This window comes from Sardina pilchardus, chromosome 3 (assembly GCF_963854185.1).
Source record: "Sardina pilchardus chromosome 3, fSarPil1.1, whole genome shotgun sequence".
Taxonomy (NCBI): Eukaryota; Metazoa; Chordata; class Actinopteri; order Clupeiformes; family Clupeidae; genus Sardina; species Sardina pilchardus.
The window spans coordinates 12,020,525-12,048,024 of record NC_084996.1 but is presented as its reverse complement, the minus strand read 5'-3'; the positions used below and the strand labels follow the sequence as shown (position 1 = coordinate 12,048,024).

Below are 27,500 nucleotides of genomic sequence, written 5' to 3'. Positions count from 1 at the left end.
GTGAGTGGTAGTCGAGTGGGGCGGAGGTCTCTGTTGCCCGGGGGATGACCAGTGGCCGGATTGACCCCGATCGTCCATTTGCCAGCCGTTGCATGAGCTCGTCGTTATACACCCCTGCACAGGAATATGACATTGTGAATATATTATCTAAACACAGGTGTGTGTGCGTGTTTCTGCTATCAAAGTGTGTCAACAGATATAGGTACTTTTAATCTATGTGTGTGTGTGTGTGTGTGTGTGTGTGAGAGAGACAGAGAGAGAGGGAGAGAGAGAGAGAGAGAGAGAGAGTGTGTGTGTGTGTGTGTGTGTGTATGTGTCTACAGTATATGTGTGTATGAGAGAGAGTGTGTGTGTGTGTGTGTCTGTGTGTGTGTGTGTGTGTGTGCTCTCAGGTACATACCTGCATCTCCCCCTGCCTCCCCCGCTGGCAGGCCATCAAAGCCTGGGGGCGTGGCCTCCACAGGACTGGAGGCCGAGTAGGAGAAACTCCGCGCCGGTGGAGCTATGGGCACTCTCTGCAACAGAAACCAGGAGCAGGTTAGCCTTCTACCGCCTGCGTCCATTCAGCTCTGGGCCACAGTGGGAACAGTCCGACCAGTTTTAAACCACCCTCTCTGCAACTAACCAGTTACTATGTAATTAACTATCTATCAGTTTTAACCACCCTCTCTGCAACTAACCAGTTACCATGTAATTAACTATCTATCAGTTTTAACCACCCTCTCTGCAACTAAACAGTAACTATGTAATTAACTATCTATCAGGTTGAGGCTGAGAGTGTGATCGTAACCTTGGATTGTCGCCTTTGAACAGCGTCTGCATTTTCAGCGGCAGACTGAGGCTCCAGGATGTTGAAAGGGACAAAGCCTATCTGATCGTAGCTGTTCTTGCATTTCCACCAGCGCTTGGATGACTCGATCACCTGTTTGATAGAGACAAAACCATTGAACAAGACAAAACCATTGAAAGAAAATAATGTGTACAGCATAACAGGTCCTTTGCAACTTGTGATGAAGTACAACTTTTCAAAAATGATTGCAAGAAATCATGTGTACACAATAGTGTATGAATTACACAGCACTCGAGAAGGGCATGAGTGAGGCTGTAGGCTACCTCAAGTGTCTCCCCTTGCAGGACAGAAAGCTCACTGCTGTTTCTGGCCACAAAGTCATAACTGCAGCGATACTGCCTCTCAGCATCTGGAGCCAGGCCTCCACTGTCCCTGCATGTACACACGAGAAATAATCCTGTAATATGATCACCCTTCTTACCCAATCAAATTAGAGTTAAATACTATCTTTACTGTAATGCAACCACTGTTGAAAATACTATATTTACTGTAATGCAACCACAGTTGAAAATACAAAATCAATAATAATGATTAAACAATGGCATACAAATCGATCTGATCTAACTTGATAATCCTGACTTACACTTCAGTTGTTGACTGATGTGGAATTTCAGCCTCCTAAAAGGAATTAAAAGGGAAAAGAATGAAGGGCTTTGAGAATGTTGATGGAACACTTTCACAAACAGGGGGAAGACTTTCACAAAGAGCTTCCTGTAGTTTAACCCTGCCCCCCTCCCTTCCAGCTTCTGAATGTGACAGCATGCATGCGAGAGAGAAAGAGAGTGACCATACCTGTTACTAATGAGAATGAGACACACACCCACACACCCACCCACACACCTACACACACACACACACACACACCTACACACACACACAGGATCTACACAGCGTTGTTGACAAACCAAACACAGACACTGCCATAAGTAAGCTTTTCCATCACTATAATTTGGTGTGTGTTTGTTTGTACGTGTGTGTGTGTGTGTGTGTGTGTGTGTGTGTGCGTGTGTGCGTGTGTGCGTGTGTGTTTGTGTAAATAGTAATCAGGCTGTGTGTCATGTGTGCTACCTGCTGGGCTGCCTGGCTCTCCACTAAAGTCTCGTATCTCTGCTGTGACTCAACAGGATCCTCCAGAGGGTGCCCATCCGCGTCACACAGCGCCGGTTGCCAGCCATCCAGGAACACGGGAGTGAAAGGAGACACGGCCTCACCGAGCTGAGAACTAGGAAATGGACACACACACACACACACACACACACACACACACACACACACACACACACACACACACACACACACACACACACACACACACACACACACACTTAATGTGTAGGCTAATCATGTGTTTAAGCATTTAACATTATGATGAAAAGACAGGAAGAAAAGGGTAGACTAGATGACAAAAAGAAACCACAGGCACATATATATTCCAATACAAATTCAAAGTCACAACTGAAAAGTGTATATTTAAAAGAGTGAAAACAGATGTCCACTGTATGAATGTGCTCTGTGTCTGTTCTACCCGTTGGGTCTTATGCATTATGTAAGCCATAATCTATCACCTGAACTAAAGGAATGAAATTACGCCTGTGTGTATGTGTAGGCTATGGAGCTGCACGGGTCAACAGAAGCCTCATTCACCAGGTAATGAGAGAAGGTGCAGGTCTGAGGCTATTGGTGCTGTAGTCTGAAGGCAAAAGCCAATTGGGAGACTTTGCCCACGCCGGGTCCCAGGAAAAGTGTTGAGTCCTTTGAGATTTGTTCCAGAAACCCTCGTTAAAAAACAATAACTGGCTTCAGAACCAACTGGAACCACTGGCTGCCTCAGCTTTGTCTTCCTATCAATACGTCTCAGTGCTATTTAAAAATCAAGAATGGAGCTCGCTCTCAAAAGGTATCTTCAAAAACAGAGTACTATATCAAAAAATGATTTATTGGCTCAGTAATTGGCTCAGTTGAGCCAATAAATCACTTTTAGATGTAGTACTTGTTTTTTGAAGACACCTTTAGAGAGCAATCTCCATTCTTGATTTTTGTCTATAACGAGCCTATGCTCTGACAATAGCCATGGTGAGAGGCAGAATTCCCCTCCTTGAAAATTATTTCAGTGCAACTTAAGCCGCATGTGCTAGAAGCTTAATCTTTCAAACTACAGGGTCTGGCCGCGAATAATGTAATGGCCCAAACTCGAGGGGAGGCACCAAGCGTGCATTTGAAAATCTCACTGCATGCAATTGGATAACAGTACGACCAATGTTTACTCTGACTGATTCCGGACTTCGACGCAATTGGATAACACTATGACCAATGTGTACTGAGTTTGAATGATGTAGCGTTTAGCTCGCCTTTGGCCCGCCTATATCAGATACACTGATTTGATTGTTACCCCCGATGGTTGGGGTAAACAACGTAACGTGCATCATTGCTTGTGGCCAGAGTATCTTGCAGATACAATTCAAATTGTGTTCTGGCGAGAACTCTGGATTTCCAGGGTACTAGAAGCTAGAGGTTACAGGAGAAGCTGGGAGGCTGATTCAGGATCAGGTGCTGGTACTGACTGTGTTGAGGTCCAGTTGGGTCCCAGTGACGTCCACAGCTCCTTCTCCTCCTCTGTCAGGGTGTCCTGCAGCAGGGTGACCGCTCCACTGGTGAGCGCTGGACTCAACACGGACGCAGCCAATGAGGGACCTCCAGTGGTTTTCACCATCTGATCACACACACACACACACAAACCCCAGTGTCAATGATCCAGCGTAAAGACATGTCATATACATTGACATATATATATATATATATATACATATATATATATATATATATATATATATATATCATTATTTTTTGCAGACACACACACACACACACACATACATACACAGCAACAGGGAGCACACACTGATATCATGGAGGGCACTGATGCATGCATGCACCCCACACAAATACATATGAACACACCTACAGGAAATGAACAATGGCACAGGAAGGACATCGACAGTTATAAACAATCTTAAGACAGAGACAGAACACTCACACTCATACCAGAGAAATGTCCCTTTCGGTCTGTGTCATTGGTGGGGGAGAGGGTAAATATTTTAGGAATTTTCACACAGTGGTCCTTGCAAACATGTCCCCCCCATTAGCCATGTAAACAACATGTCGTGCGTATTCGCTTCTGACCCTCAAGGTCATTTTCAGAGGAAAGGAGGAGAGAGTGTTTATCGGAATCTGAGGTTATAGTCTTTTGGCAAAGGGCATGGGCAAGAGTGTGTTTGTTTGGAGGGTCGGATGTATCTAGGGACTGTGTGTGTGTGTGTGTGTGTGTGTGTGTGTGTGTGTGTGTGTGTGTGTGTGTGTGTGTGTGTGTGTGTGTGTGTGTGTGTGTGTGTGTGTGTGTGTGTGTGTGCGTGCGTGTGTGTGTGTGCGTGCGTGTGTGTGTGTTTGTGTCCATGGTGACTGTGTATGAGCACATGTTAAAATACCAAGTTCAGTGGAGTAAAGACAGAGTGGATGAGCACTTCTGAACTGGGGTGTGATAATGAGGCTTTCAAACGATCCTGAAACAAAACAAGAGAGACAGAAAGAAACAAAGGAAAAATGAACAAGCAAATTAGAGGCCATCAACTCTTAACCTCAGAAAAAAGTTGGTCTCTTCATTCAGAAATGTGTGAACATTAAGAAACAGACATGAGCTCTGGAACAGACTGAGGACATTCCCCCAGGAGCTGGATTTCTCCCATGCGGCTGTGCTGAGCCAGGCTCATTTTTGGCAGTGGGGAAGCTAGGGAGTGAACCTCACCAGCAGACTGAGGGAATACTTGACTTTCTGAAAAATGTCCACAAATTCTTCTTCCTCAGGAGGAGCCGCTTTTTGAGTCAGCAGGTCATCTGCACACACACAAAGAAAGAAAGAAAGAGAGAGAGAGAGAGAGAGAGAGAGAGAGAGAGAGAGAGAGAGAGAGAGAAGACAGCCCATAGAGAGAGAGAGAGAGAGAGAGAGAGACACACATGATGAGGCCATGGAAACAAAATGGTCAAGAGTGTTTATGTTAATGAATGCTTCACTATCTCCCATTCCCACTCCCTCTGGTGTCGGTGAGTCTCACCATCCTTCTCCTTCTTGCTCTTTCTCCTGCTCTTCTTCTTGTTCTTGGAGCGCTGTTCCAGAACGCTCCGCGCCTCGGCTGCCTGCTGCAGACGGCCCATAAAGCGCTCCACATCATCGAAGCAGTGATTTAAGAGTTCCTGAGCGAGGGGCGCGAGGGGCGCGCAGGAGTGGGAGAGGCACGGAAAAGGGGGGAGAGAAAGAGAAAAATAAACACTCACATTATATCCATGTGAAAAAAATTGTTATATAACGTTGACAAAAAAAACTCTGTACATTTTCTTTACAACTTCACTTGGCACAGGCGTGCACACACACACACACATGCGCGCGCGCGCGCACACACACACACACACACACACACACACACACACACACACACACGCACACACACACACACACACACACACACACACTCACACTCACACATACACACACACTTACCACTTCTCTTTCTGCATTAACTGTTGGTGGACTTATTTTTTTAGCCTGAGCTCCATTCACTACAAAAAGAAAAGGACAATTTGAATCTTTTGAATTTGAATTTGAAGATAGAGTTTATGAATGTACTTACACACAGACACGCATACAGAGAGAGAGAGAGAGAGAGATACCTTTGTGGTCTAGGCTGATAGCTCCTGGAGGCTGCAGTACTCTGATTAATGAGTGTTTCCGTGGGAGAACAGGTGGAGCAGACTGCATCTGACAAAGAGAGAGTGAGGGGGAGAGAGTGAAACAGAGAGCATGAGAGAGAGAGAGAGAGAGAGCAAAAAGGGAAGAGAGAAAAGAAATCAGGTGGATGGAATGAACACAGATGGATGGTAACAATTCATCACACCATGAATTTAAAAGCCATAAAAACACCAAACTTGATAAATGTTCAAACATACAAGCTGCAGTCACACATTTTGAATGCTTTTAAAGATGTGCTTCAGATGTACATTGATACATCTATCTGCAAAGCTATACACCTTCCATATCAACCATAAACCATTTCAGGCATGGTACTGCACATGCTCAATTTAATTATCTAATACATGTCAAGATGCCATACTGCTTTCATTACCTCCCAGTATTGACATTAACTGGAGGAGCACAATACCACATATAGTAGCAACAAGGCCAAATCTGCTCTGATTCATATGTGGCGGTTTCACCATGTAGTCAATTAAAATGGGGGTGGTTCTTTCTTCCTGAGGCTGGATTCCACAGGCTTGGCATTGCTCTGACCGTGAGGCTAAATGTCCATGGAAACCAGACTGGCTGCCAGCACGCCTTGCGGCAGTTCAGGAATGAGGTTTGCTATGACTCTGCCCTGTCTGTCTGTCTGTCTTCCTGCCCGCCCGCCACTATTTTGGAAAATGATCTCGGGCAGCTGACGTCTCTTACTTGTTCATAGTAAATGTGCACACCCTAATGCATTTCCTGCAGGAATCATAACTTTAGCTTTAGATAACAATGATTTCATGAATCTGTCTTAGAAAAGTTCTGCTATAGGCCTGTACAGTATATAGCCGCACTGGTATCATATGTAGAGAATATAAAGACAAAGACCACAATGGACACTCAAATCATCAAATGAATTGAATGCATTCCTATATGTCTAAATCAGTACTTGAATCAGCTAAGAAAACGACTTGATTGCCATGCATTTCAGCTCCACCAGAGTTGTGCAAGACTGCATGGGACCATGGCCACCCAATAAAAGAAAACTCTCAAAATATGCACACATGCTACACCCAAAGCAAACCTTAGAGGTGACTAACTTGCTGCTCTCACAATTGAGGACATTAAGGTTATGCAAAGACTATAATTATCCATTATCTTGACGCATAACTATAGACTTCCATTCTCTGATTTCTAAGACGCAGTATCGTACAGGGATGCTACATTCCAAATACGAAGGCTACAAATAACATAGCAAAAGCGACAATTATTTTTGCAATATCAAAAATCAATAATCAATGAGAAATCTAATTCAATTTCATTGATAAGCCAGGCTTTCAGAAATATCCTTTCTTTTACCATGGTTCTAGAGCAGTCTGTTCCAGCTGATGGTCTTTGCCATCCGGTCTAGACTGGATAGTTAGAGTACATTTGGCATGATTGGACAAATCCGCGGGCTGTGGTTTTGCCACAGTTTGGTGTCCTGCCCTGCACCACCTCTGATTTGGTCATCCTCTTGGAATAGGATCAATTAGAAGTGCAAGTCCAAATCCAGAGGAAAAACTAATGAACCAATAAAACACAGAGACAGCATAGAAAAAGAGACAGCAAGAGATCATAAGGAGGATTTCAGCCTTACCGTGCTCTTGTCAATGTGTGTGGGAGCATGTATATGTGTGTGTGAGTATGTGTGTGTGTGTGTGTGTGTGTGCCCTACTCCTCTGCCACTTCCCCTGTTTACGCCTTGAGGAGATACGCAGAAACAGGTAAAACGAGTTAGTCTCTCTGCTGTGAAATGCTCTCATGCATTCTCTCTCTCTCTCTCTCTCTCTCGTCCATCTCATTCTCTCACTCTCCTCCTCTCTATCTCAGCCTTGCACCCCCTCGGTAGAGTGATAAAACAATGAATGCCAGGGCTAGTTTCAATGTGATGTCACTCCAGAAATATGTGTCATCTTCGAAAAATTTGAGTTTCTGAATGGCAGCATACGCCAATGTTGGATGAATGTAGGCTTGAGTGTGTGTGTGTGTGTGTGTGTGTGTGTGTGCGTGCGCGTGCAATGTGTGTGTGAGTGTGTGTGTGTGTGTGGGGGGGGGGGGGGGGGGGGGGGGGGGTATCTGTGAGGGCACTGTCACAGAAAGGCTGGGAAACGTTGTTTTCAGGATAAGCTGTCTGAGTGTGGCACAGAAGTGCTGAGTGGCTGCAGAGTGTGGTCTCTCTTTTCCAGTCTAATTCCTTAAGCTCAGGCACACTTACACATGAAGAGTGTCATGACTACCAACGCAGACTTGCTAAGCCCGCTTAACTAGCTCTTTCATTTCCCCTTTCAGACACACACTCACACTTACACTCACACACACACACACACACACACACACACACACACACACACACACACACACACACACACACACACACACACACACACACACACACAGTACTCATTCATCTTGACACACCTTAGAGCTACCTGAACTGAGGTAACAGCATTCCTCCCGTTCTACCTCTCTCGCTATAGGCTTTCTCTCCGTGTCACTCACTCATTGCGCACGCTCGCAAAAGGCAGCATGAATTTACAGGCCTATGTATACGGTTCCTTGAGGACAAGACTCCAGGGGAGCTTGCGCCCTCTTGAGGAAATGTATGTTGGAAATAAAGTGATTACATAATATACCATATGATTTCAACTTCTTTTGAGACCCGACTAGGGCCCTTTTAGCTTACCGTGCTTTGCTTTAGAGGAGACTTGGAGTAATGTAGGCTATTACGACAGGTCAACTCAAATGTCCAGTGCTTGCGGTTCTCGCATTGACACTTTATGAAGCAGAGGCAGGAGGGTGGGCGGGGCTTTTTGTGACAGAAATAAAAACAAAGTCACATGGCTCAGACTGTGATCACTTTCGAGGGTCGCACAATTCCACCCTGCAGTGCTGGGCAACAAGTGGTCTCCACTGTAAAATGACCATGGCTTTGCTTACGCAGCAGACTCAAACGACCCTCCACTAAACTCAACCTCAGGTGCCCAAAAAAGGTCATACGTGACGCGCAACGCTCCAGTTAAATATAGATGTGTGTATGTGTGTGGTGCTCGTGTGTAGGCAGGTAAAGTCGTGCTTCTTGCTGTTTGGACCTGAGCACAACGTGGAAATGGGGTGTCGGTCGGTCGCTTTGGGCTGGTGTTGCGTGTGCTGACAACATGCAACACTGTACTGCACTCACATCTGTCAAGAAGGGCGGGGCCCGCACGTTGTGACACAGAGCTCGTGCAGCGCGGAGCCAATGAGCGCTCAAGGGGAGTCATCCTCTAAAGTTTCTTGGGGGATCGATGAAATTGGAGCCCAAACGCATGTAAAGCTGTATGTGTTTGTTTCGATAAAATTCTAAAGTCTGCGCTAAGCAGACAAGCTTATCGATATTAAACAAATACTGGAGTAGCTTGATTTCAGCGAACGTTTAAACAATTCCGAGGATTTTTGTTGAGAAAACGGTTATATTTGCAGACTGAGTTTATCTAACGGTTTAAGACAAGACAGCAAAAGGGGCTTCTTCAGGACTTCCTCTACCACCACAAAGAGAGGTAAAGAACATGTGTTTCATGTCCAGTTCACTCTTAGAGTATCATAATGCACATGAACTGGGGTGCTTTTGTGCACCAAATGCAGAATGCAAAATTAAATAATGACTATTATAACTGGTAGGCTACATGATTATATTACATTACACACACTCACTTCTCTTGTTTCATGTTACGCTTTGTCAGAGATTGCTGTGCGCTTCAGCAGAAGGTTTTTCCATTTGTTTCTGTTATGAACTTTCAAGGTTGAATACATGGAATTAAATATAGGCTACAAATGCATTTTGAGTAGGCCTATGCACTTTACTGTAACAACATATTCGTTCCGGTCGGTTGAAGCTCAGAAGTGCAAATATTTTAAAATGAGTAGGCCCTACCGAAATTAACAACATTATGTTGATCAAAACTGAGAAACTAGCCTACTTAATTTTCCATGTTTATTTCGTGTTGTTCATTTGTTAACAGTTCCCTTAATTCTGGATGAAAAGTCGAAAAGGAAATATCTGTTGACAGTGTAATGTTATCAGTGCCTTTGATTGGCACAGTCTATCACAGGTGTGTTGCTGGAATCAGTCACGGAAAGATAAGACATTTAGTCCCAACACCGTATCCCAAGGTGAACTTGCAAAGGAACTCAAAGAAATGAGCGGAGTATAAAGACTGGCCCGTGGTCAGGTCTATTTCTCGCGCGCCGATTCCAGAGTGGAGGGATTTTGGACGAACTGATCCGAGTCCAGAGCTAAGGAATGGTTCTCGAGGGACCTCTGAGGCTGTAGCGATGCACTGAATCGTTCTACCAATCAGGAAGGGCCGTGCGTGTGGGAGGGAGCGCAAGGGTATGAAAGAGGCTTCAATGAAATAAATAGTGGATTTCATCAACGCCCTTCAGTGAACGGGGTGTACCCCTTTCGCCTGGTTATCAGTGTTCTCATTATCACCTACAACCCAAAAAGTATTTGTCTACATGCACACACACACACTGTTGATTGTGTTGTAGGTATTAGGATATAGGAAAGGTGCTGGCGTTTGTTTCCGAGTGTGTGCTAAAACAGACTTACCAACAATCCTAACAGTCTGGGTAACACCAGTTGCTTAACAGACTACTATAAATAGAATGAGGCCGAGAAAGAGAGACCAGAGTGGGTGAAGGCAGAGTGGGAGTGTGCAGGAGGCGTAGAGGGGTAAAAGAGAGATTTAGGACTTGTATTTTTCCATAGTCATAATAAGACACATGTACCCAGAGGTAAGAGACACCTCGAACAAATTCCAGATTGGCTGTTCTGTATCTCTCAGACTTTTTCCCCTTTTTTTAAATCTCTCATTCTCTGTGTGCCTCTCTCTCTTTAAATAAAATGGATGATCTCGCTTTCCTCTTTCCTTGCCAGTGCTCTGTAGTTTTCCATTCCCACAGCTGAGAACACATGGCCCCTGACACTAAGGCCTTTTAAATGTTAGGGCATAAGGAGGCCAAGTTAGCTCAAGACTCGAGATAACTACTGTGAGTTACCTAGTTACCTGAGCCACCGTGTTGGCTTCAGCCGTTTAGAGCACAGTGACTAGTTGACAAGTTGCTGTTGATGATGTTATGTAATCGGGAAGACTGTTTGCAACAACCACACTTCTGTTGCGGAATGTCACTGAAATGGTTAGATCTGTATGGTTTAATTGTCTGTAGGATAAACATGTTTCAGTTTTATGTTGATATATTGCATTTGCATTGTCAACATTGAGCTTCACTTCAAGTCACTTTACTTAGGCTTGAAACATAAAGGGCCAACTATGATGAGAATGGAACACATTTTGTGAATTGTCCACAATATTTTTTCTTAAAGCACCATTATGTACTGTAACAATGTGACACATCTTCAAATGAATCTTGATGGTGTGTGGGCATGTGAAGGACAGGAACATGTGCCGTTCCGTTCCCACCAGACATTCAGGATATGCACTATGCAGCTCTGTGTTGCAGGTAGGAACACACCACAAAAATAAGCAAATATCTTTCACAGCATGACATTGCCTATAGCAACAAAAGACATCAGTTGGCCTGTTTGTAAGCCTCCAGCAGTGCCATTAAGACATGGGGTGGTGTTGATAAACTTCTCTATTCCTTTTACAGTAGGTAGCTAGCTCACAAGCTTAAAGCATAAGTTTGGCGGAAAATGAAAATAAAGCTATTTTCTGAATGAAAATACATCAACTAAGCCGTGGAGGAAGTAATTTTCGCTCATCACGCAGTACAGAGCTAGCACTGGCAGGACCTACAGCCCAAAATCGCAAACAGTGGGTTAGCATTGGGCTTTCAGCCATGCGCTTTCAAAATCGCATTTTTAAACCACTAACATTGCTCAAAACAGCGGCAAACCTCGTCAGCAGCTTGCTCTAGGTGTCTACACATAAAACGAAGCACCAATCAGTCTGTAAACTTTGGAATAGTCTGTATACACGTAGAATCAGTTCGAGACCGCAAGCCAGTCTGAAGCACAGAAATGTCACGCGAGAGCTCACACGAGAGCTCGTGGACTTTCCTTCGTGAGGAACTGGAAGGGGTTAGTGTTCATAACAGTCTTCTTTTCTAAACGTCGGGTTCGTGAGCCAAGTTGTTGGTGGTTTGTTTTATGTGTAGACACCTAGAGCAAGCTTCTGACGAGGTTTGGCGCTGTTTTGAGCAATGTTAGTGGTTTAAAAATGCGATTCTGGGCCCCAGTCGTGGCGCGACTGGCTGGGGCACCTGCACCGCACGCCGGCGACCCGGGTTCGATTCCCGCCCCGTGGTCCTTTCCCGGATCCCACCCTACTCTCTCTCCCACTCGTTTCCTGTCACCCTACACTGTCCTATCTGATTAAAGGCATAAAAGCCCAAAAAATATCTTTAAAAAAAAAAAAAAAAAAAAATGCGATTTTGACTACCTGTAGGAATAGCTCCCGTGCTTCCGTGTGAGATCTCGCGAGACATTTCTGTGCTTCAGACTGGCTTGCCGTCTCGAACTGATTCTACGTGTATACAGACTATTCCAAAGTTTACAGACTGATTGGTGCTTCGTTTTATGTGTAGACACCTAGAGCCAAAGCCATCGATATCTCAAAGTTGCGACAGCCGTTGACTTCCATGTTAAAGCCAGATTAGAGCGGTCACGTGGTTAGTGGGTCGACTCAGTAGTTCCCTCGGTCCCTGGTTTACTACGGGATTGACAGCAGCGATCGCATTAATATTTACGGTGAATACTCGATGAAAATTACTATAAACTGCATTTCCACATACATATACATTACTCAATGAAAATGCATTATTATGCACACGACTATAAGTCATGTAGAAAAGTCGTATTATATTCATTCATTCTCAATGGAATAGTTCCCGGAAGTGCCGCCATTGTTTGTTCACGGGAGTCAACGGTAGTGTCGCAACTTTGAGATATCGATGGCTTTGCCTAGAGCAAGCTGCTGACGAGGTTTGCCGCTGTTTTGAGCAATGTTAGTGGTTTAAAAATGCGATTTTGAAAGCGCATGGCTGAAAGCCCAATGCTAACCCACTGTTTGCGATTTTGGGCTGTAGGTCCTGCCAGTGCTAGCTCTGTACTGCGTGATGAGCGAAAATTACTTCCTCCACGGCTTAGTTGATGTATTTTCATTCAGAAAATAGCTTTATTTTCATTTTCCGCCAAACTTACGCTTTAAGACTGCAAAACTGACCCAGTTCTGCTTTAATGGCTCTAATAAAGTTGCAAAGACTAGATCACTGTAACCAGTGGCGGTTCTAGACTGAATCACTCTCCAGGCGAGATCGTCCACGAGCGCCCCCATGAGTGTTTTTTGACGCACTTTGCGTCAGTCGGGCTCATAGGGTTAAGCGCTCGTGCCGCCCCATACAAGATGCCGCCCCGGGCGACTGCCCAGTTCGCCCGTACCTAAAACCGCCACTGACTGTAACCAGATATCACAGGCACTGGAGTAGGCATATCTGCTTGGATCAGCCTGGATCTATGGGAATAAAACAGATTGTTCATTGAACTCTTGTGCTTACTGTGAGGAATAGCTGACTGGAATGGCAGAATGCTTGGTGCTGTAATGGTTTAGCTGGGTGTCTCATATGGTCAGTCAAAAAGTGAGATGTCCACAGGACATGCTGGCACCTGAACTGAAACTGAAACTTGAGCAAAATGATCGGTAACAGTTGGGTGTCATAAGGATAGCTGGAGTTGGATAATCCACAAGACCATATGATAAGTCTGAGTCATATTAGAGGACTGGTCTAAACACTGACCCTTGTGGTACACCACCTGTTTAGTGCCACAGTCCACAGGGCTGATATCTCCTTTACACCTGGTCACATTTCCTGGTATGGAGGATTAGATTATTTGAAATGGTGTCCCAGCCAAAGAAAGTCAACACCCATATCTAATGATTCTCCATATCAAATGCTGACAGTATGCCAAGGAAGGTGATGGCTGAAATTCATCACACAGTTCTCGTTGAAAGGATTGCATCTAAAGGACATTGACTGATACATGGTGTATATTTCAAACACACAAACATCACAGTTTGTGATGTTCTGTTTTAGCTACACTGTGGTCTGTGTATTTTCAACGAATGAGCAGCAGTGTCTTGTTGGAGAACAGGAGACACGGATACAGTAGCGGAAAGGAATGTTAGTGCTATCTTTCACGAGAGAGCTTGGTCAACAGCAATGCAATGTCGCTCATGAAAGAATGTTTATGGAAAAGTGGCAGGTTATATTGTGCGCATGACATAAGAGGACAAGCACTGAGAAAAAAACCCTCTGCAGTCTTCCAAGCACATTATAGGAAGACTGAAGAGGAATTGGCGCCTGAAATGTCTCAGGGAGACGAGGGAAAGAAATTAAATTTCTATGTCCACATGTATGCTCTGCGACACATCAACGAGAAGGACAGAAAGGTCAAGTTCGTGGAAATTACCACTGGCGGCTGCCACATTCCCCTTAAAGAAGTGACCGACTGTCAAGGGCACATACTGGGTGGGGGAGGGTGAAAACCAACCAACATGAGTTCAAATTCTTCTGGATAATTGCATGAAAGACAAATCTATACAAACCATGTTAATTCTACTATTGCCTTTATGACATTGAGGGACAACAGAATAAGTAATTTACATCTTCCATGGATATGTAATGTTGTTTAATCCTTGAAAGATTAACAGCTTGTACAACTTAACTGAGCTACTGGTCTGCTCTGCCTACCATTCCCCCTACTTGTTTCACAGATGTGTTGTTCTGGATTTTTAGTTTGGAGTCAGGACAATGTTCAAAATATCATTTTTTTTGTGTAATGTATATCTATGGTGCTTATTTTGACGTCGGGTGAAGTGTTGTTTTAAGTTTTCCATCCATGCAGCCACAACCTTGAAACGATATCATATAAGGGTTCATAAAACAAAATAGAGCAGTTATTCTTAAGGGGACCATGCCTTTTTGAACCATCTGATGTTATATACATTGTCACAAAGTTAAACAAAAGATGTTTATTGAGCTACAGGATTATAGAGTAGACTGTGGTGGACAACACAAGATGGCTCCACTGACACTCACAAATATGTGACCTGCACACTGTACTGTTTGCAGGTCCTACTAAACAGTGACATTATGTTTAGGATTATAAGTACAGTACCGTAATTGCCCAACTATTAGCCGCAACTTATACATTGATTTTGCAAAAAAAAAATTCAGCTATGAGGTTAATACATAGGTGCAGTTAATATGGTATTAATATGGTGTTGTTTCTTTTAACTTGCATAAAACACTGTCCTGTGGCTTAATGTGGCTAATACACAGGAAATTACTGTAGAGTTCCTGTGATGCGCTGTTTGCAGATCCTGCTGCTGACAAGGAAATAGAAATGTGAGTGTGTTATTGAGCATACCGTTTTTACTCTGATTTGGTCGCAGACACAAATGCAAGTGCTGATCATGCTGATTGTATACTGAGGGTGGTGTGTGACTTAAGTCTTGCAATAAACATATAATATGAAGAAGTTGACTAAACACTTACAGTTGCGCCCATAAGTTTGCAAACCCTGGCAGAAATTGTAAATTATGTACCATTTCCCTGCCACCACACATCAGGAAAAACAACCATAAGGCATCAAGTCACTGTAGGGATATGGAGCCATAGGCCTTGTTGACTCCTCTCCAAACATAGCATTTATGATTGTGACCATAAAGTTCAATTTTGGCCTCATTACTCCAAATGACTTTATTCCAGACGTTTTCAGGCTTGTCTAGCTTCTGTTTGGCATATTATAAGTGTGCTGTTTTGTGGTATTGGCACGGTAATGGCTTTATCTGGCAACCTGGCCATGCAGCCCATTTTTGTTCAAGTGTATCTTTATTGTGGACCTTGAAACAGGCTTACAATTTCCTTGCAGTGAAGCCTGCATTTCAGCTTGAGCGTTTTTCTCTGCATCCCAACTAATCTTGGCAGTTGAGGCTGAAATCTTTGATGGTCTTCTTCCTGACCATGGCTTGGTATGAGCTGAACCACTTCGTTATCAAACCTCTTCAAATATTTTATGATTTATACAGTTGGTCTCAAGTCAGGTTCAGCCCTGTGTGAGATGTGCAGAGGTACTATCGTCCCTATAAAGTTCCCTTGGTCCTTGGAATTAAAATAGCCCCACATCATACCTAGAGATTGGCATGGGATTCTTTCCATACGATCATCTCTCTCAAACCAGCTATAAGGCTAACTGAAATAAAACCATGGCAACTGTTAAAACTGCCACATCTGTTAAAGATCAGCATAATTGTATTGCTGTTCCTAAATAAATGTCTCTCTGCATGATCTGCACAATATTTTCCAAAAATTGGCCAATTTTTAGAAATTCTGCCAGGGTATATAAACAGTAAACATTACTGTTTTACAAATATTACATTTGACAAATTCTGCAGTATCCACAGATAGAGCAAATGCAGGAGCAGGGGAAATTCAACATTTTAGTTCATGTCACATACACTCATACTTAAAAACAGAAAAACACACTGTAGTGTTTATACAAGGAGGCACATGCTAGGTAGGATAAGAACGCCAAGGGTGTGGGAATAGGAGAGGCTGTGGTTGTTTTTGCCCATTAGATTCCTGTAAACGAGTCTCAAATAGCAAAGCTGTCTCGAACACATTACTCTGTGTTTGCCTAGACCAACTCCTTTAAATGGCACAGTGAGCCAGAGGTGAGGCTGTGTACTGTAGCTTCCATATACATAGGAGATTATATTACACACATGCACACATTATGCAAGTATAGGATGCATTGTCTACTGTACAGTACGCCTACCCCTCTGTAGCTAATGTTTTATTATATGCACAAAAACATGTCAATTGCAATGTGTTTTCATATCATGGTTTGTGTTTTTGAAGGAGAATATTTTTAAAGAGTTCCTATGAAGGAAGAAGAAAAAGTGCTGTGTTGCACACTTTTGTACTTCCCCAAAGACCATACTGAGAGCTGCTCTGAGTGTTCTGCACTGCTCTGGACTCACCCTGTTTGTTCCTCCCAGCCCTAGATGGAGAAGCCCCCTTTGCCGACGGACGATGGCGGCCATGGCCTGGGTGAGAGCCACTCGGACGCGGCGCTGATGTCCATCGGAGGGCCGGTCCCAGGCGGGGAGGAAGGGCCGGCGGAAGACCGTCCGGCGTGGGACAGCAAGCTGCAGTACGTCCTGGCCCAGGTGGGCTTCAGCGTCGGCCTGGGGAACGTCTGGAGGTTCCCTTACCTCTGCCATCAGAACGGAGGAGGTGAGTACGAAAGGGAAAAAATGTCAACAAGGCCCAAAAGTAATCTCTGCAAAAGTGGACCAAGAGGGCTTTTAGAAGCTTTTTCAGAAGAGTGAAGTGAAGTTTCCACATCAAAACTTTCAAGCCTAATACTGCCATAAACATGAAGGCCAAATATGTCATTCATCAGACAATTTTAAGTGGAACTTTTACCCTAAGGGCAAGTTGGAGAACCTCGGAGCCTCAGAGCAGTATACCCATAGAATGGATAGTCTCATTGGGCATGATGTTTTAAACTCATCCAGGATGAGTTTCCCAATCCCAATCCCAATGAGCACAACATGATAATTCTCTTTTTATCTATCCTAAAAATATCTTCTCATCTTGTCTCCTGATACATTGCTCCCTTCTTTCCCTCCATATCTCCTCATCAGGAGCGTTCATGGTTCTGTACGTGATGTTGTTGATGGTGGTGGGGGTGCCGCTGTTCTTCATGGAGCTGGCGGCTGGCCAGAGCATCAGACAGGGCAGCATTGGCGTGTGGAAACACATCTCCCCGCGACTGGCTGGGATAGGCTACTCCAGCTGCATGGTGAGAGAAGAAACGCGAGCAGGGGCCCTCGCACACACACACACACCCACACACGCACACACACACACACACACACACACACACACACACACACACACACACACACACGCATGCACGGAAGCACATACACACGCACGCACACACACAAGCATGAACACACACACACACACACACACACACACACGCAAACACACACAAACACACACACAGAGGCAAGCCTGCACAAATATAAAGAAACATCAACAAAATGTCCCTGCAGCTGGCTGAGATCAGTTTTTCTTGTCCCATGGCGAGAGTGTACACACACACACACACACACACATACATATGCACATACACAAACACATAAAAGCCTACAGCAGGGCTGGAATGTGCTACTTCTGTTGTGTTTTCAGACCACATACACACACACACACACATTGAAACACAACATCCTTCTTTAGACATAGCTGGAAGAAGACGCATCCATTGGGAATCTAAGTGAACAAGGCAGAATTATTTAAGATCAATGATACCAGTGAGTGTTCTCAAAAATATGTGCGAGGGGATTATGTAATGTTCCACAGATGTTCCGCGGCCTCTAAATCGAATCTCTTAGTACTCAACAGTGCACCCTCTGTCAAAAGAGTATCTGACGGTGAGCAGATAGCTTGGACCATAGCCAGAACAGTTTGTATGGGTGTGGACAGAGATGATGGCGAGATATGTTGTTTGGTGTCAGGAGGGCAGTTTTCTATCCTGATCATTTAATCATCTGTGAGTCTAAGCAAAGTTGTTACGATGACATAGAATGCAGTGGGCTTGTTGTCATAACAAACTTTGTAAACATTGAAACCACTTGACATTCAGTATAACATGTTTGTTTATTCTAACTGGCTAGGCTCATTAAAATAAAATATTCAAGAACTCCCTGTTCTATATGCCAAAGATAGAACAAGATTTTTGTTTGTACAGTTTTCAGTGGTTGGCTTTTACTTTTAATAAGCTATTATTAATGCATTAACATGCATTCATTGTAGAAAATATTTCATATTATTATGAATACTGCTACTTTTATCATTTGGGCGCAATAATGGCTTTCTCTAACTTATACAACCTTACTGGAAAATATTAGTACTCTTTGTACTTTAATGCAAATCATTTTATGAGATGTATTTATGATAATTATTTGCATAATCAGATCACCAAGCCTAGACTTAACGGAACCTGATACGAAGCGCAGGCTTTTGTGCTCAAATATTGTGGCAGTTTGGTAGGAAGGTACACCTCTAAAGGAAATGGGCCTCTTGGTCGAGAAGCAGTGTGTGTGTCTGTGTGTCTGTTTACGTATGTACATGCTTCCTCACATAAGTCTGTTTCTCCCTCTGCTGACCTGGGTGTACTGGTCTTTTTATGTTCTGACGCCTCTAGTTTCTCAGAAGTCCCTCTCCAAGTAATGGTACTGTAGCATTGCAGAGCCATGATCTGAAACTTTCACTGACTTTGTTTTTTGCTGCCTATTTCAGTAACATTACAATGCTCTATGTGCCAAGGCACGGCTATAACACATTAAGTTGACTGACTGGTGAAAGTTGACTGATATTAATAACGCTTTTATCCAAAGTGACACAGACTCGTAATGGCGGTTATCATACTCAGGGCCGCAACTAAGTTAGCAACTTTGTCGCATTGCAATTTACCATGGCCAGCCTACTAAGTTAGCAACTATGGTTTTGGGAAATGCAGCCCAGGTTGACCAATTGTCTGTGATGCTACTGTTGCTCCACCATATTCTATGTAACACATATGTTATGCTAAACATTTAATGGTTTATCTGAGCTTTCTCAAATGTCCTGTATACAGAGTTTATTTACTCTCTCTCTCTCTCTCTCTCTCTCTCTCTCTCTCTCTCTCTCTCTTTGTGTTTGCTAGGTGTGCTTCTTCGTGGCTCTCTACTACAATGTTATCATTGCTTGGTCTCTCTTCTACCTTGGAAACTCTTTTCAGTACCCGCTACCATGGGAACACTGCCCCATAGATCACAGCACTAACGCGACAGGTATGGAATGCCATTCCAGTACACATGGTCTCTTTTCCATTACGTTTAGAATTACTCACACAGACACACAGACACACAGACACACCGACACACACACACAGACACACACAGACACACACACACACAGACACACACAGACACACACACACACACACACACACACACACACACACACACACACACACACACACACACACACACACAGACACACACACAACCACCACACAAGATATCCCTTTCCCAAATCCCACATCTCTCTCTCACTCAAATTAAAAATATAACTGATGACATGTAGTACTTTCAGTGTCACCTACAGTAGAACTTGTGTTTGTTTTATGGACAATGTGTGCATTTGTGTGTATGTCTGCTTTACATAACAGTGTAATGTACTGTATGCACAGATATACATGTATCGTGCTGTAGTTCTATGACAACAGTATTTCTGCTCTGCGTCTCAGTTAAGGAATGCGCTGAAAGCTCTCCCACCTCCTACTTCTGGTTCCGCAAGGCACTGGACATCGCTGACTCCATAGATGAATCTGGAACTTTTAACCCCATCATGACCGGCTGTTTGCTGGCCGCCTGGGCTATTGTCTGCCTCGCCATGATAAAGGGCATCAAGTCCTCAGCCAAGGTATTATATAGTGTCATTTACATGAGATAGAACACAGCCGCATGCACATTCTCCACCATATTTGCATTATGTTACATATATAACAAAGAGAGACTGTTTCTCTCTGTATTCACAAATTTGTGTTTCTGTTTGTATTTACAAATCTACAAATTTGCATCCCCCCCCCAACACACACACACACACACACACACACACACACACACACACACACACGTATGCACGCACGCACATTCCAATACTACAATCGACATAATGTATTGTAATACTGTAACGTGAAGGGTATGCTGTCATGCATCACGCTCGTGTGCTCTCCCCCCAGGTGATGTACTTCTCCTCTGTGTTCCCGTACCTGGTTCTCTTCATCTTCCTCATCAGAGGCCTGATGCTGGATGGGGCCATAGATGGAATCAAGTACATGTTCTACCCCAAGGTGAGTTAAACAAGAACAGCTCCACAAGTGCATTCCTTCCAACACGCCTACAGTACTACACGCCTAAGTTACCCAAACCACGAGGCAAATCCAGGGAGACTCTACAAATGTGACCCACAGTATGGACTTCTGGACTTGTGGTTTGTTCTTTGCTGATTCAGAGGTCCATGAAACTATTTGGGAATATTCTTTTTTTTCACTGTTGCTGTTGCAAAAGTGATATTTTGAGTGAGGGTGAGTGTGTGGCAATCCTCAGCTCAAAAGTGCCATAGCAATCGCTCTTACTGTAAGAAGGAGAGGGTGTAACTCACATTGGTCTCTCTGTCTGTCCACCTCTCTCCTCGCTGCAGATAGAGATCTGGGGCAGGGTCCAGGTGTGGCGCCAGGCGGCCACTCAGGTGTTCTTTGCGCTGGGCCTGGGCTACGGCTCGGTCATCGCCTACTCCTCCTACAACCCCGTCCACAACAACTGCCACCGCGACGCCTTCATGGTGTCCATCATCAACTTCATGACCTCCGTGCTGGCCTCCCTCGTCGTGTTCGTGGTGCTGGGCTTCCGGGCCAAGACCATCGCGCTGGGCTGTGTGGCGAGGTAAATGTGTGTGTGTGTGTGTGTGTGTGTGTGTGTGTGTGTGTGTGTGTGTGTGTGTGAATGAGAGACAGAGACTCTGTGTGTTTGTATTTATGGAGGTGTAGCTGGCCGCGGCCCTGTGGTTGATCATATGAGTAGAATAGCCACTTATTTGGATATCCCCTTTTAGACACCATTCAAACACTAGAGACAGTAAATAAATCTTCGTCTTCAACCTTAAATAAACTTGGTATTTATAGCCTTATGCAAACACATTTCTTGCCCTAGCCATAACTAGTGCATTACTAGCCCAATCCTAGCCCTATTTGGAAAATAGGAATAGGAATGCTCTCCATAAATAGCGTGGGGCTATGTGTGTTGCTTTGTGTGTGTGTTCGTTTGTGTTTTGTATACCTGCCGTCTGTGTAAGTGTGTCTTTTTTTAACAATTGGGGTCTTTTTGAGGCCCTTATCCTTGTGTATACTGTTTATGGTGAAGTGGAGTGTTCCAGCAGAACTAAGGAGTTTGTGTTAAAGTTAAACAGTGAAAGAGGCTGCTTCATTTTGATGATGTCATCATACAGGAACCTGGGGGTGATGTCAGAGCTGGCTGCAGTACCTGGTGCGTCTCAGCACTGGTGGCCCTGGTTTAACATGTCCGAGCCCAGCGCCGTGGGGCTGGACGACTACAGAGAGTGGTACAAACTCTACGGGGCGCAAGTGGGGGCAAACATAACCGACTGTGACCCTGAGAAGGAGATGAACAAGGTACAATAGTTTTTACAAAGTTCACTTGTTGATGTTGCCCCTCTGTCCTATCCTTTCCTCTTGGCTAATTTTATTTAACTGTCTTTAGCTGTGACTAAACATGTACTTACAGTAATATTATCAATCAAATAGACACTGAAGTAAATTCTCTCTCTCACCATTTGTGTTTTTCTTGCTCTATCTATCTATCTGCAGGGTGTGGAGGGGACAGGTCTGGCGTTCATCGCCTTCACCGAGGCCATGGCTCTGTTTCCTGCCAGCCCGTTGTGGTCAGGCCTCTTCTTCCTCATGCTGCTCAACCTGGGCCTGAGCACCATGTTTGGGACCATGCAGGGCATCCTCACCCCCCTCATGGACAACTTCAGCCTGCTGGGGCGCCACAGAACCATGCTCACTGGTATAGCAAACTAACACGCACGCACGCACGCACGCACGCACGCACGCACGCACGCACGCACGCACGCACGCACGCACGCACGCGCACACACATGCACACACACACACACACACACACTCCATAATGATTATACTCATACATACAGATACATATACAATATCAACTTTTATTGAAATTGCGTTGAAGTTGTATAATTATGCATCTTTTTATTGTTATTGCCGCCTTTGTAAAAGTGTTTGTTGGTTCATCGTCGAGTCCTAACTTGATCATGACAGCACATTTGCATCTCCACTAGTGCTGAGTTCTTTATGGGATCTTTAGGCAGGTAGAGTTCTCACACTGTTTATGGCTATTGGCACTGGTCCCATGTGGGAATGTGCCTTTAGTGTCATGATCTGCTATTTCATAATCCGGCTTGCTATCACACCTGTTGAGCAAGACAGGACATGATCATGCACTACTCCGTTGGAAGGGATAATGGGCTGATTTTTTTTTATCTGCAAGTGGTGTTAGAAGAACAAAAGAATGTGTTTCTATAACCAGGAAACCAACAAATTCAGCAGAAATCCAATAGCTCTGGCGATACATGTTGATTATCAACATGACAATGCTAAGTATCATATCAGGAAAAAGGTTTTTCTTATACTGTTTACAACTACCAAGTACTTGAAGAACCACTTGCAGGACCATTTAGCTCTGTAGACTTTATATTCTTTATGTATTTATGAATATGTGTGAGCATTCTTTTGTACTGTATGTAGCACTAGCAACATAGAAGTAATGTAGGTACTGTATGTCGAGTGTTCATTGAGTCAGTTCAATTGTTTTCATGATTCACAAGTGCATTAATACATTGCTACCACAAGGGGGCATGATTTCACTTTAGGTTAGGTTATCTAAAAACAGCTGGTACCTGGCATTCACAGCCTAATGCTGATCTGAGATTTGCTATCTATTATGCCATCACAGCACTGATAACTCTGCCTGTGCCACTCAGTAAAAGCTAAAAGTAAAAGCCAAGTCTAGAGAGACAGACATGTAGACACATTAAAATGTGTTATTCATAATATAAGTTGTTTTGTTATGTTTCAGTGGGTAGCTGTTCCCTGGGCTTTCTGATCGGACTTCTGTTTACTCAGCATAGCGGGAACTACTTTGTGACGATGTTTGATGACTATTCTGCCACTCTGCCGCTTATCATTGTGGTCATTTTCGAGACTGCGAGTGTTTCTTGGGTCTATGGAGCTGACAGGTGAGATACATACACACACATACACACACACACACACACACACAACAGTGTGTCATGTGGCTCTGATATGTGCTGTCCTGCTGTACAGGTTCCTGGATGATGTTGAGGTGATGTTGAAGTGGCGGCCTCCGGCCATCTACAAGTACATGTGGAAGTATGTGTGCCTGCTGTCTATGATAGGACTCCTGGCTGCCAGCCTGCTACGCATGGTCATCAAACGGCCCACCTACACCGCCTGGGATCATGCCACGGTAAAACACACATGCTGCAGAACCCCAAACGCACACCTGGCTGCCTGTAGAAATGGCCTGTTTGCAATTCTGTACCTACAGTATACATGACGCTGCACATATGTACTGGAAATACATACATACCCATACTGTGTATGTGTGTGCATATATACATGTGTATATGTATATATTTCTGTCTTTAATCCCCTCTAATATGATCTCTCCCCTTCTCTCTTCTCTTTTGTATGTCACTTTCTATTCTCTTCTCATTTGTTTTGCTCTCCACTCCTTTTTGCGTTTTCTTTTTGTTCCTTTCTTCTTCTCTCCTATCCTGTGTCCTGCTCTCTCTCATTCTCTCTCTCTCTCTCTCTCTCTCTCTCTCTCTCTCAGGCCACTGAAAACACTTTAGCCTACCCTGGCTGGGCTCTGGCCGTATTGACCATGTTGATTCTGGCTGCATCTCTACCGGTGCCGATTGGCTACGTTATATCACTCATAAAAGGTGGGCGGGGCCCGCCCGACGAGGGGAGCATCCCCGATGCGCACAGGGACCGGTACACCAAGTGCGAGTCCTCCGACCGCGACACCTTGCAATCAAACGGCCCCGTAAATGAGCTGGAGGAAATGGCCAGGGCAGCCTTCCTCCCATTGGGCCACGATCACTACCGGCTCCTCCCACAGCAGGAAGATGGGGATGACGAGGAAGAGGAAGACACAGTTGTGTAAATGTGAGTGAGTGCTGTTGGTGAAAAAGTGACAAGAAGGATTGAAAGATTGCTAAAGAAACAAATATGAAATGAAAAGCTAAAATTTTGGCCTGACATAATTTAGGATTATTGCTTGCTGTCTAACTGGACCATATGAGAACCATTCTGGGGGGGTGTTCTGACTGGCCTCTTAACCAAATTTAGGTTGTAACTTGTACCCATTTGTATACTTAAAGCTTTTGACACAACAGGTAATCTTCAGTGCCGTATTTGCAAATGTCCGTTGTTCTGTGATGAAAAGGGATGGAAGAAGTAATGAAACTAAAGAGAACGACACAGGGAATCATTCTTGTATATGCTGTATAACTCCACAAGGTTAAGAGTGGAAGCCACAAAGATGTAAATGTTTTTTTTAAATCAGTTTTCTGAATATGAATGTAAAACAGAATATGAAATGTTGAGAGAGGACATTGATTTCTTGATATCAACAGCAGGGTTAGTTAATGGAGTCAGCAGTAAAGCCACAGTACGTGGCTGTAAACCTAAGCTAACTAGTTCTACAGTATTGCCGTTGGTAGTAATGCCAAGCTAGCTTGATGCTAGCAAGTATGTTGCTATAATATAGCTAGGTTTGGTTTACTGATAACGTTTCAGTCAATGGATTCACACTGTGTGTTCAATCATTTCTGAAAATACAGGAATGGGAGCATGTTGCTTTTTAGAATAGTTTTTATTTGCTCACATGTGTGTGTTTTCCCAGAGGAAAAAATGTCTTCTTTGTCTTGTTTATTTCTCCTAAACACAATTGAGCTCAGTTTAACATTGTGTAAAGATCGTATGTCTCATGTTTTTTTTTAATTTCAAGAAAAAGCCTATTGTCTCAGCTCAATTAAGTCCATGTTGAAGTTCACCTTAAAACTTTAAGATACTCTTAGGGGCTTTAGGAAAAAGAGGTCCGAATTCCTTAAGAGGTCATTTATTTCTATGAGATGAAGACAAGACTATTGTAGGTGCTAGGTGGTAATGCTTTCCTCCAGATTGGTCCAACTAGACATCAACATGCCAAAGTCTAGACTAGTCCCTGTTGTGGCAATGTCCATATGCTTGTGGACCAAAGGTCATAGTTGCCTTGACTACCAGGTCTTTACACTAAAGGGTCACTGACATCAACTACCATACTCTAGTTTAGTCTCACACTCTCATGGTAATATTCCATTCACCTAATATTCTGTTCACCTTCAGAATGAATGGCACTCATTTTTAATTTGTCACAGAAGTCTGAAGGCTTCAAAGCCCTGTCTTAAGCCAGCCTGTCTTGCTCAGCTGTGTTGACAGATCAGGATTCATGAGAGAAATCAATAAGGGATCATAGCTTTCGACTAGTTAATTGATATGGTTTGGCTTGTCGTCCGATATCATCAGTGCCATGTAAAAGACGTTTTAATAATATTTTAATAGTAGTCGTAATAGTTTAAAATAGTAGCAGCCACATTTAAAAAAGCATCAACCAAAGTAAGCAATTATTTTGATAATCCAGTCTGCTGAGCCATTTTTTTTATTTTGTAGTTTGGACTGATATTCTTGATAATGATAATGATAGCAATGTACTATCTTTATTCTACATACAGTCCTGTTACAATGTAACAAGTCATTTCTGGGGAGTGCCTGTAGGTATGCATTTTAAAATGTTTGTGAAGGCAACTTTGCACAAGACGACAGAAGGAATGGGCAGCAGCACCATTCCAAATGACCTGTGACCATGCAGTCACCCCCTCTTTAACTCTCTCCGAGTCTATTGGCGTCCACCACAGCTCACTTGTATAGAGCTGGATGCACTGCATGTGCACAGGCATGTGTACATACTACACTCAAACATACACATACTCATAGACAGACACATGGCAGCTTCTACCCTCCTTAGTTCCTTCCCATTGTAGTGGAGGCAGAGGCAGACGTTCTGTAACTCATAAATGAAAGTGGACAAACTGAACATGAGCTGAACTATCAAGTGTGTGGATTGTGTTGAGGACAGGGGATAGGTTTGCATGTAACCATCTCTGATCTGTAATTTTTGTTCATGCATATACCTCGGGCCAGACTGCCTTCTTGTATGATGTGTTTGTGTGTGTGTGTGTGTGTGTGTGTGAGTGAGTGTGTGTGTATGTGTGTGTGTGGGTGTGGGTGTGGGTGTGGGTGCGTGTCTGTGTGTGGGTGTGCGTTTGTGTGACATTTTCTTTTATAATAACCATTACTTTTCTCTTGGTGTGAAAATGAGAGATCTGCAATTGCCAAATAAACTTTGCCATGTATTAACTGTTCTAGGTGTGCTGTCTTTAAGGTGTGTGTTGTGTCCATGCCTCTTGTTGTCGTTCTCTTATTAACCACTAGATGGCAAAATTACGTGTATTTATTTTTATCCACATAAAAATAATGCTTATAAAGATAAAAAGTACAATTCTATCCTTTCATAGTATGAAAGGAATAACACTTTGAAAATATTATACTTGAAAAGTTAGGATTCGGAAGGAAACGTAACGAGGGACAAACAGATCCAAGTTTGCCGCTGTGATGTGGGCGAGACTTACCCTCAACAAACTAAATACGGATTCAGTACCTCGGACAGTACTTCCAAGTACGCGCGAGAGATAAAGAGTGTGTAGGAGAGGAAGAAAGGGCTTGAGTTCAGACGAAGGTGAGGCGAGGTCCTACCATGTAGGAGGCCAGAAGAAAAGAGGGGAGGGATAGACCGATAGCGAAGTGCAGCATAGAGCGATACGAATAGACATCAGAGTGTGAGGGAGAGAGCGACAGAGAGAGTCAGCGCGCTCGAGCAGGAGTGCGCTCGGGGACAGCAGCACACCGGCCGGATCTAAGAGTTGAGAGGATGGAGATCCGACCAGATCGGTTCAAGGTGGTGGCGGGAAGAACACTTGGGAAGA

The 27,500-nt window shown here is 43.9% G+C and overlaps 3 protein-coding genes across 5 annotated transcripts in view; 2 read left to right on the top strand and 1 right to left on the bottom strand.

Annotated features, from left to right (window-relative positions):
- eps8l1a (EPS8 signaling adaptor L1a) overlaps positions 1-7,329 on the bottom strand; it is an 8,630-nt gene extending 1,301 nt beyond the window's left edge. The window contains exons 1-14 of one of the 2 annotated variants that reach the window (XM_062531855.1): positions 7,261-7,279; positions 6,981-7,136; positions 5,570-5,657; positions 5,400-5,458; positions 4,957-5,095; positions 4,650-4,738; positions 4,333-4,407; positions 3,412-3,560; positions 1,919-2,072; positions 1,434-1,468; positions 1,114-1,222; positions 791-922; positions 401-515; positions 1-114 (exon numbers count right to left, since the gene is read on the bottom strand). The exon at positions 1-114 is cut by the window's left edge and continues 49 nt beyond it. In XM_062531855.1, the coding sequence (XP_062387839.1) occupies positions 1-114; positions 401-515; positions 791-922; positions 1,114-1,222; positions 1,434-1,468; positions 1,919-2,072; positions 3,412-3,560; positions 4,333-4,407; positions 4,650-4,738; positions 4,957-5,095; positions 5,400-5,458; positions 5,570-5,657; positions 6,981-6,983 (1,261 nt within the window). In that variant the 5' untranslated portion in view covers positions 6,984-7,136; positions 7,261-7,279. Of the gene's footprint in view, positions 115-400; positions 516-790; positions 923-1,113; positions 1,223-1,433; positions 1,469-1,918; positions 2,073-3,411; positions 3,561-4,332; positions 4,408-4,649; positions 4,739-4,956; positions 5,096-5,399; positions 5,459-5,569; positions 5,658-6,980; positions 7,137-7,260 lie in introns of both variants that reach the window. The other variant, XM_062531856.1, reaches the window with a different exon arrangement.
- Positions 7,330-8,954: 1,625 nt separating this feature from the next.
- Positions 8,955-26,879, top strand: slc6a16a (solute carrier family 6 member 16a). 2 transcript variants are annotated; one of them, XM_062531854.1, is made up of 13 exons: positions 8,955-9,199; positions 15,006-15,071; positions 16,727-16,964; positions 17,378-17,535; positions 19,447-19,573; positions 20,032-20,207; positions 20,527-20,637; positions 20,988-21,229; positions 21,792-21,975; positions 22,171-22,372; positions 23,465-23,624; positions 23,713-23,875; positions 24,245-26,879. In XM_062531854.1, the coding sequence occupies exons 3-13, from the start codon at positions 16,733-16,735 to the stop codon at positions 24,578-24,580; spliced, it is 2,091 nt and encodes a 696-aa protein (XP_062387838.1). In that variant the 5' UTR covers positions 8,955-9,199; positions 15,006-15,071; positions 16,727-16,732; the 3' UTR covers positions 24,581-26,879. The 2 variants fall into 2 exon arrangements, with proteins under 2 accessions (XP_062387838.1, XP_062387837.1); XM_062531853.1 differs by lacking the exon at positions 15,006-15,071.
- Positions 26,880-27,192: 313 nt separating this feature from the next.
- The window catches only part of slc17a7a (solute carrier family 17 member 7a), a 17,381-nt gene continuing 17,073 nt past the window's right edge, over positions 27,193-27,500 (top strand). The window contains exon 1 of the mRNA XM_062531851.1: positions 27,193-27,500. This exon is cut by the window's right edge and continues 7 nt beyond it. Within this exon, the coding sequence (XP_062387835.1) occupies positions 27,446-27,500 (55 nt within the window). The 5' untranslated portion in view covers positions 27,193-27,445.

Excerpts from the sequence above, each read along its gene's own strand:
- slc6a16a (XM_062531853.1), top strand. The coding sequence starts at position 16,733 with ATGGAGAAGCCCCCTTTGCCGACGGACGATGGCGGCCATGGCCTGGGT. Across the intron at positions 16,965-17,377 it reads CTGCCATCAGAACGGAGGAG|GAGCGTTCATGGTTCTGTAC; the intron begins GTGAGTACGAAA and ends TCTCCTCATCAG. Across the intron at positions 21,976-22,170 it reads CTGAGAAGGAGATGAACAAG|GGTGTGGAGGGGACAGGTCT; the intron begins GTACAATAGTTT and ends ATCTATCTGCAG.